Raw genomic sequence first — 10,522 nt, forward strand, 5'->3', positions numbered from 1 at the left:
CCTATATTTATTTAATTGCAAATAATATTTTATTTGAGAACAAAAGACATTTTTCATTGTACAAAATGTGACTTGATCAGCCTCTCACTGTGTATAAACTGCGTCATTTTTGCGAGATGACGTCACATTGACAAGTGCATTGCAATCGATGCATCGTTTATATACTGTTGAGTGGGATTAAACAAACGACAAAACTGCATGTAATATTAAGTTTGTAAGTAGTATACAGCTATCCAGCTGTTTGAAATTGCAAATAATTTCATTTTGTTGTATTTTAAAGACCTTATATTATGTGTGACGTCATAGTAAACATTTCCCGTATTTAAATTAGGCCTCGCCTCCTTACTTTAACCTTAACTGTGCTGGTTTATATTTTTTATTTATATTTATATTTTTTGTGGCTCAATTTTTGTTGGTACCTCTTATCCACAAAAATCTATCCTCCTTAACTTGATATCTACAGGGTATTTAAATCATGTTCCTTTTGTAGGTATAAGTGTATATACGAAATTGCACACCATTAACCTGCTAAATTTAAACAGTCCACGAAAAGATGCTTTAGCAAATGTTGATGATCCACAGTATATCATCAAAATCGTCCTTGAAGTCTTTATCAAAAACATTTTATCAGACTCGCTTTCAAAGAGTTTTACTAGAAAAAAGAAAAGGAAGCTGTTTATTTTCAATGTAAAAAAAAAATATTTAAAAAAAATGAATAGAAAAGATCTGATGTCAACGGAAATGTAGATGAAAAATATTCTTAAAATAAGTACAAATATTTTTTTTTTATTTAAAAAGAAGCCAGAGGAAGTACGGTTTTTTCATTTATACATTAAAAGTACACACTCTAACCGTTACGGAAGATGGTTCATGGGGACACTATAAGTGAATGTTCTTCTTCACAAGGAAGTGACTGTTCCCGAGATTCGAATTCAACTTATTTTTGTAGAAGATATAAACAACGATTGTGAATCAAAATACGCAAGTCAATCCTTATGATGTTAGATACATTGCTTTCATTTATGTTATATAATATATGATATGCATACAAAATGCACTTATACAATATCTTTGTATTTTGACGGTGGTTCGCATTGATTGAATGAGCAACAATAGTCAAATATATTCATGAGATGTTTTGAACCTCCTTGTTAGAAAACTAGGTGTTTATATATAAAGGAATGTTGTCCCTTGTGTTGCATTCCATGCTATTGATAGGGATTACTCTCTCATCTGGATACGGTATGTACATCAATTTGTCAATTTGTCAAAATCTAACATCATTTTTAGCAAACCTACATCTATTTAAATAGTTGTCCTTTCTCTCTTTTTAGGGCTTACAGTTATCTGCATATGTATTAATTTCGTAAGTAATGTTACGAAATACCAACACTGTAAAAATCATTTTAAATCGGCACATATATCTCTTAATGGAATAAGATAAAAGAAAATTATAATAATGCTGTTGCCTATTTTACTTCTCATTCCTCATTTTTTTTCAATACAAGTTATTTTTAATTAAAAGTTAAATTTTATCTAGAGCACGTGGAAGGGCATCAAGCTGTCTTTAACAAGGGCATCTCATTATTACTTTAATATAATTAGTTAATTCAGATTTTGAACAATATTAACGACTTTTTCGCACTACATGTAGGCATTATGTTCGCCTATTCAAAGACTTCACGAAATTCTGTTCAGTATATTGTTTAATGAAATATGACTATAAAATCTTCAATTAAAAAAAAGGAAAGGAAAAGAAAATATAATTAAAACAAGACTCTAAACAGGTCATAATAAGAGACCCTTGGAGATTCAGGACTCAACAAAGATAAGATCAGGTATATAGGATGAGTAAGAATCTTCCCATGACCGCTAACAACTACAGCTGTACCGTAATATGAATTAAACAGAATTGTGTTTTATTGAAAATAAAAATCATAAGGAAATTAGAGGTGAAAGTGTAGGTATTTTATTTTCAAGTTTAAAGTTTCTTTATTTTTCCATGCCAACTTGCACATCGAAGTAGTTATATATGATAATAAGAAGAACAAAAAACATACAGAGAGAGTGTATGTTAAAAAAACTATACATAAAATTACTATGCATCAATTTTATTTTCTAATATTATTATTAGTTCTCTAATATTATTAAAACTTAACAGAAGTTTAATTTGCTAGCACTTTGATTTGTATAATAATACTTTTTCGGAAGACTGCATTCTGTATTTGATTGTTAAATACTTGTTATATAAATTATCATGGAACAAAACATCATAAATAATATACCAAGGCTTTGAATAAATAAAAAGTAACAATTATATGTGCTCGTGTTTTTATTTCAAGAAAGTATCACTTGTACTTTAAAAGAACAATATTAGGTGAAACTGGACCAAAGCTCGACGCAAAGCTATGAGCAGGTCTTCCGACGGACGAGGGAAGTTCAATTGATGTATTTATTTATTTATTTATTTATATCAATATACATGTAACAGATGACTTTGCTGTTCTTGAGCATTTTTCCTATGTATTCATTTGCCCTAATTTGAACACATTTGATTTTGTACTACCTTAGGATGCCTTCATATTATTATGACTAATCATAGCTTTTCTGTTCCTTATATATTCCTATGTAAAACGTTAAGTCGTGATTGTGTCCCCAGAATTATGACTTGAACAAACTTGAGTTAACTTAATCTAAAAATGCTTCCATTATGATATGACCAATCATGGTTTTGCTGTTCTTAGAAATGAGAGATTAAAAAATATTTCCTTTGTTTTCCTTTATCATAGATCACCACTTGTGATCCAAATCCACCCCCAAGGGTCATGATTTTAACAAACCTCAATCTACAACAACTGTTGTCACATATTAATATATATGACCAATAGTGCCTTTTCTATGTTTAAAAAAATTAAAGATTTTAAATGATATTTCCTATATATGTTTATGGAAGACTTTGACCTCAATTTTGGTCACACACTAACCCAGGGTCATGATTTGAACAATCATCTGAGGATGTGTCCATTCAAATATGACCAATCATGGTTTTGCTGATCTCAGAAAGAACAAATTAAAGAATTTCCCAATGTATTCCTTTGTAAAACAAATTGTTCATTGTGGCCCCACCATGCATGATGTGAACAAAGTTTGTTTAGACCAACTGAGGTTGCTTCCATATAAACATGACTAAGCATGGCTTAGCTGTTCTTTAAAAGAATATTTTAACCATATTTTCCTATATATTTCTATGTTAATATTTATTTCCCGTTGTGGCTCCACCTTATCCCCGGGGGGCAGTAATCTGAACAAACTTGAATCTACACTACCTGAGAATGTTTCTATATAAATATGACCAATTTTGGCTTTTGCTGTTCTTGAGAAGAAGATTTTTTTAAGAATTGTGCTGAATATTCTTATGTAAAACTTTAATCGTCCATTGTGGCTACACTCTTTCCCAAGAGGGGGGCGATTCATAATTTGAAGAAACATGAATCTACACTACCTATAACATATACACTAACTACACTATAAATATGACCAATTATGGCTTTGCTGTTCTTGTGAAAAGAATTTTTTAAAGAATTTTGCTATGTATGTTTTCGTAAAACTTTGATTGTTTATTATGGCCCCACCCTACCCCAGGCGGCTCATGATTTGAACTGAGAATGCTTCCATATAAGTGTCATCTTTTCTGGCAGAGATGTCTTTAATGAAAACTCGCGACACCCCCCCCCCCTCCACCCCTTTTTACATGTACATATAAAAAATGCATAATACTACATTAATATTAACCTCAATTTACAATGAAATTTAAAAATAGTTCAAATCCTCGCATTTTTCAGCGATCAAATTTTATGCCAACTGCGTTTTTAATTCTAACATTTCTCGAAATTTCTTCAGATGATTTATCAAGAGAGAAAACAGCACAACAAAGTACAAATCGACCATGTCCTTATGACTGTTCAGCTGGTGTTGCAGTTGATAGAAATGTATCAACTTGCATGGAAACAATGGACATTGGAAGAACTATGATATACAAAACCATGTGGTGGCACGTTGACCTTGGCGATATCTACAGTATTTACAGCATCAGCATTGCGTTTAAATCAGTTGATGGGCGAGGTAATCATCATTATTAATCTATTTATTCTTTTTATTATTACATTTAAATAAATGAACAAGAAACTAGGTCTTTGTCCTGATTGTGATTCATTGAAACATCTTGCTGTTATCCCGAACTTCAACATTCACTAGTATAAAGCCATCTGCGTGGAGTCAATTAAATGAAAAACATGAAAAAAATTCTAAGAAAATTGCAGACTAGCTACATGTACATGTACGTCAGTTATTACACAGGGTAAGTATACTAGACGTGTTAAATTTCATGTTTTGCTACATGTAACTTAAATTTCTGGCAAATCTCTCACTATGCAGATAGCGATCTTTTTAAAACAAGTTGCATTTTTAATTTTAGAAAAAAAAAATGCAAAATTTGGTTTTCTGAGGTGAAATAACATATCACTTTTGTCTGTAAGGTAAAAGCCGAAAAGAATAGATAAAAGGGCAACAAAAGCTAAATGTTCTTTTCAGTTTATGTCTATTTGTTACATGTACATTTTAAAACTTCATCTCATTTTTACACTTTATCATTGTATCATATTAGTTAAACTTCAATGTATCATCTAAGTAGCACAATCTTATTATGGTATGTAACGTATGTGCTCTTCGACAATTAAAATTAATTTTCAATTATTTAATTTTTTTTTTTTTTTGCAAATTTGAATTACAGCAGGTCTTGGAAAGCTAACTGTTTTAATGTTTTGGAATTTTTCAACTGTTCCTTCACTTTCAGAGGAATCTAGTGTTTTTAAACTTAGCATAAATTATAATCTTATTGATCAAAAGGTTACATTGTACGGATACATTTTCTCTACAAAACTTTTAGATTACAAAGACATTTGAAAATGTTAGTTTCTGAATTACTTAATTTTCACATCAAATATCTCTAGAAAAAAGGCAAAGGGGACGAGTTGCTGGATTTTCACTTTTTCTGTCAAACTCTACGAGTAAAGAAAACGGATGGATGTGTTACAAAGACGGACCAGAGTTACCGCCATTAAACTTCAGTACAAACTGTATTGGACATGGCCGTTATGTCATCTACTACAATGAAAGAATCGATGATGAAACCTATCCAGATGGATACGAAACACAGTCCTTTAATTTCCTTTGTGAAGTAATAGTAAAAGGTAAATTTATAGTTTACGACCCATAACAAATCAACATAACATTATGCTAGCAAAGTTTAAAATCGGTTATATCATCACTTGTCTGTATCATCCTGGTAATGTATGACGTTTCAAATAAGGATATACTGAAGCTAGATGTGATTTAATCTGTAGAATTATTATTACATTTATGACTGTACATTTCGCTTAAAAAATATTTTACCCCACACTAATCGGTTTTAATCAAAAAGATATCAGCATTTCATTATTGTTTCTGGGAAACATATCGAAATGCGCTCTGTCACAAAAATAATTATATATTGTTAAACGTACCTTTCAGGATTTTTTATACCCCCCGCTTGAAAAGCGGGAGGGTATATAGTAATCGGTATTTCCGTCCGTCCGTCCGTCCGTCTGTTACGCTTTGGGGTAGCCTTCTCTTATCCGCAACTCCTCTCATACCAATGAAGGAAATTTAATGAAACTTTCACAGAACCTTGTTTACATATTGCCATTGTGCACCTCCTATTTTACTTTTTGATCTGACATATATTTTGGATTTTCCAGAGCAAAACATTGACACTGCCATTTTATTCATAAGGGAGGCGGGGGGGTATCATTTAGTGAGCTCATTGCTCACAGTACTTCTAGTTTTACTAATATTGAATAGTCACCATTAACCAGTGAAGGGCCTAGAATGTAGACCTTTATTCAGCTCAATGAGCAGCGAGATTGCTTCGTGCTAACGCCTACCATCACACGGAAAATCGGTTTTCAAGGCCTCATTCGAAGGACCCGCAACTTTAACAAAATGCCAATTGCTTTGAGCAATAACAGTTTCTTCCTATTTTATTGTCGCCTTAGGTTTGTCTTGACCAAGATTCGAACAAACGACCTTTAAGCCAGGGAGCAAGCATAATAAAGAATTTATTGCCAAGTGCAGCTAAAAAAATATTTTCTGTTTTGCTATCATGAAAAGAAATTATGATTTTTATTATATTGATTTGAAATTATTTTACAAATCATTGGAATTATACGAGGGTTGTTCAATGAGCTCAAGGACAATGAGGGTTTTTTTTTTTTGTAAAAAGGAATGGTCCAAGATTTCTTTATTTTATACCATAACTTTAGCTGTGAAAATTCAAGTAAGAAATAATTTAGTTTATATTGTTTGAACTAAAATACTTTTGTAAAATCACGGTCATTATATTAAAGGTCACCGAAAGTGCGCACTGTCCAGGGTGAAAATGCTACATGTGTATTAACTTTTAATCAAAGTGTTTTGCTCAGAATGATTTTTATGTATATAACACAATTAAAATCTTAATAAAATATAAATATGTTTTGGTAGTAAAGCTGTTATCATCGTTTTCTTTAGCATTGTTTACTAAATGACCAGTATAAATATTAAGTAAAAACCGTCTAACATTGAAAGAAAAACATCACATAAGACCGTGTCGAGCGACTTACCAGTACAAAATCTTTACACTTGAAGCGTCTTCTGAGTCATTAAGGTCTTCCGTTTCCAACGGAAGACCTTCTACTGATTCTGTTGGTAAAGATTATTATTCTTTTTTTTTCTTCTACTTCCTAGACGCCAACTTTGAGGCCTCATATCTCACTCATTTATCAACGGATTTCGCTCAAATTTTCAGACTTTATAGACATTATTAAACTCTATCAGAGTGGTATCCAACATTTCAAAAATTCACTTCCGCTTTTGAGTTATTCCCCTTTAAACGAAAATTTATAGGCTTTCGTTTCCGGATAAAGGCTCAGAGACCACAAAATCTGGAGCAGAATTTTTACTGATTTTAGGTAACAGAAGGATTGAAGTTGTGCACATCGGTTTTTGTTTTTCGATTTCTGTATTCACAATGGCGCTATATAGGGGTCAAAAATTAGAACGCCTAAAAGAGCGAAAATTTACACATATTTTCCTTTTTATCTTGAAAACTAAAAATATTTTGTTAAGACATAATGAACAAAAGTTGTGTATAATTGCAAGGGCTTTCATATGATAATATTCAAAAGGGGCTGGCCCCTATAATTAGGGATCAAGGGACCTTGAAAGTTTTTGCTTTATAACTCAAAAACGGTAAATATTTCGAAATGACTATTGATTATAAAGTTGTGCTTTAACATCTTACTGATCTCATGAAATTGTTATTGTGTTCGAGTCTTCTTTTAAATGAGCTGGTACATGACCTATATATGCACAGGTAATTCTTTTCTCTCAGCAGGTAAACGAGAGCTTCTCATGCGTGTAATTAAAGCAAGCTTACTATAAATAATAAATATGGCTACATTGGATGAAAATATTCTTCAGAATAAAGTTCTCGAAGTGTTTGTGCTTTTTTCTTACAAATTATCATGTTTATTCACTGACAACTTTCTCTTTTATTTCATTTTTTAAAAATCGTATAAACCAAGTCTACTAAAAAGGGAAGAAAATATAATCTTTTCTTCTTATCACATAAAAGCAAACAATATAGTGAGAAAATAAAACATAACTAAAAAGCACATATACTATTCACAGCCATTAAGTACACGGCTTTAACATTCACCTTGTTTGTTTACAATAATTTTTATTATATAACGCGCCTCCCTCGATAGCGGCGGGGCAAAGTCGGTCACCGGGAATCAATCGGCGTGTGATCCAGCGACCTACAGTCATACACAAAAAAAACACCACAGAATGGTTAAAATAATTCTTGATAAAATTGTTCCTTCTTATACTATCTCTGTCCCATGAAAATATTATTTTGTTCGAGTCTTACGTATGGTAGGAAAGAAAGCTAGATCCGTATTCACCGTAAACAAGGCTCCGTTCTCATTTTGATATTGAAGAATAATTGAAATAAACTTGCCATTAGTAATAAATATTTTACCACGCTGTATCATATCTCTTTTTTAAATTAGGTTTCAAACGTGTTCTTTGTTTCCCGTTCAGAGTATTCGATGGTATCATTTTCCTTTTATTAATAAAGATCTTTCCAAGAGAAAGAGTTATAGAAAAAAAGTACGAGTATCTTTTATTCGTTTTAAATATAAACACAAACAATTTGAACGGAAACAATATACGCCCGGATTTCATAAAAAAAACTTTTAAGAGTCAAATAATACACAATTATTTACTGCGCGATTCTCACATTCACCTGGAACCTAGATTCTAGAAGTGTGTTTACCATTACGTAATCTATCTTTCGATTACACGCGGCCGAGAAATTCTAAAGCGACACACCGCGGTGAACCATTGATCCCGCAGTCATAGGCAAATAATTGGTATATACAAACCATTCTACAAAAGAGGGTTGATCCAAAAGTAATGTCACAGTGTCGATATCTTTTATATTTGGCGTCATATTATCAAAAACAATATACCAAAAGATGCACAAATATAAATCTAACTAGAGCCGAGCTTGTTGCAAAGCAACGAGTAGGTCTTCCGTCGGAGCTACGGACGAGAGAAATGACCTTGAGTCAAGGTCATGCCACGTTCTAATGATAAAGCAATCTTTTAAGGGTAGATATCATCTTATTATGTTTTACTATTAAAAAAGTGATAGTAAAGGAATGTTTGCGACCTTGACCTTGTCAAAATGACCTTGGGTCACACCATGACACAAGATGGTGATGAGCATTCCCCATTTGTGTGCTACTGTATTGACAAATTCACACATGTTTTTTTCAAACAATGCATCCAGTCAAAATATCTTATCTTAAATGACCTTGATTCAAGGCCATAACACACTCTCCATGATTTAAGCCATACCTTTTTTTAATATATTCGATCAGTGCATACTATTAATGCAAGATATATTACTGTATTCAGCGGCAGCTCACACAAATTGGTCCGACCAAAATAGTTCCATCATGATAAGTAGATACAACATTATTGTTCATGATAAGAGTAAATTTGTGTATGTCATACGTTAAAGAAATCAAAAATAACTTCAAAATATTATTAGAAAATCACTTTCCCCCCGAAATGCAAATAAAAAATATCAATATTCCTACGCTCGCTCCCTCCTCAGCCTTTTTTTTTTTACATGTTTGATATCAGAGAATATTTAGGTCATTCTTCGATTCATATCTTTTCACCGATGAATTGATAATACTATATCAACAATTGTATTAAGTACATGTTTATAGTCCGTTAATTATCATACAATTTCTTCTTAAAGAAAAAAATAATCATTCTGTGTGTGTGTTTTATTAAATGACGGAATTTTCAATCCCTGGCCGGATTCTGCTCGTGTGTACACTTTGTAAACTGTAGCGTATGTGTGGCAAAACGAGAACTGGGTCGGAGATTCGGGTTCGTGTTGAAGTTCAGCATACCATTTTATATAGAACTTGAATAATATAAGTAATTTCTGCGACGAATACATTAGTATATTTCAGTAATTTTCAAAACAAAAAAGGTTTTCAGTTTAGAATTTTCCGACCCGGTCCTGATTTTCCTAACCCGGCCATATTAAACACAAGTTGTTGCAGATGCAAATGTTAGAACAAACTATATTTAGTTCAACAGGGATTGTATAATTTTTATTAATCAGAATTCGTATTCATATGATCTAATTAAGAAAAGAAAAATTTTGTCTGCCATCGTAACTTCTCGGCAAAACAAAACGTGTTTCTCCGAGCTCGCTGGATGCGTTTGACAGCTCCATCGCATGTGTGTAGACCAAGGCTAATGTTGGTCTTGCGGACACAGGTACATGTAGGCCTCTGTGTACTGTTTGTTAGGAGACTGGGTGACCGTAATGCTATGGACTCACAAAATTTACAACAGTTCCATAATTAGACAGTGCAGTTTTTTTTTATTAACGTCATTATAAACACTGTTAAACATATTAAATCTAAAAGTCGAATATCTTTGGATATGGGGTAACCCATATCTATTCTTGTTTAGATAGGCCTTGTCACAGCTAATATACATGTGTAAAAAGTTATGGTCAATTTTAAGCAATGTTTAAATTTTGGAAAAGCCGGATAAACTTCAAGGTCAAAGTTCATGATATACTAGTATTTGATATGATTTTTTCACAGGTTACGTACATGACATTGTGATGTTTGTGTAATATGAAAGCCCTATCTCTCCTCATTAAGAAGTTATGATCAAGCCTCAAGGTCAAGTTGTCAAAAGTCAGTGTATTTAGAAAAGAGTTGTCATAGGTAATTCATAGGGATAAAATAAAAGCCCTATCTCTTCTCAGTCAAAAGGTATGAGTATTGTTAATGTTTTTGAAAAGCAGGTCAAACTTCAAGGTCAAAGGGTAAAAAATTAG

The 10,522-nt window shown here is 32.2% G+C and overlaps 1 protein-coding gene across 1 annotated transcript; it reads left to right on the forward strand.

Moving 5' to 3' along the window:
* The first annotated feature begins 1,139 nt into the window (after positions 1-1,139).
* LOC134260868 (uncharacterized) lies at positions 1,140-5,290 on the forward strand. The gene is made up of 3 exons (XM_062743395.1): positions 1,140-1,242; positions 3,901-4,122; positions 5,010-5,290. Exons 1-3 carry the CDS (start codon positions 1,182-1,184, stop codon positions 5,273-5,275), a joined length of 549 nt encoding a protein of 182 aa, XP_062599379.1. The 5' UTR covers positions 1,140-1,181; the 3' UTR covers positions 5,276-5,290.
* The last annotated feature ends 5,232 nt before the right edge of the window (positions 5,291-10,522 follow it).

Source organism: Saccostrea cucullata, unplaced genomic scaffold (genome assembly GCF_032062105.1).
Source record: "Saccostrea cucullata isolate Sc308-1 unplaced genomic scaffold, CSIRO_AGI_Scuc_v1 ctg8631, whole genome shotgun sequence".
NCBI lineage: Eukaryota > Metazoa > Mollusca > Bivalvia > Ostreida > Ostreidae > Saccostrea > Saccostrea cuccullata.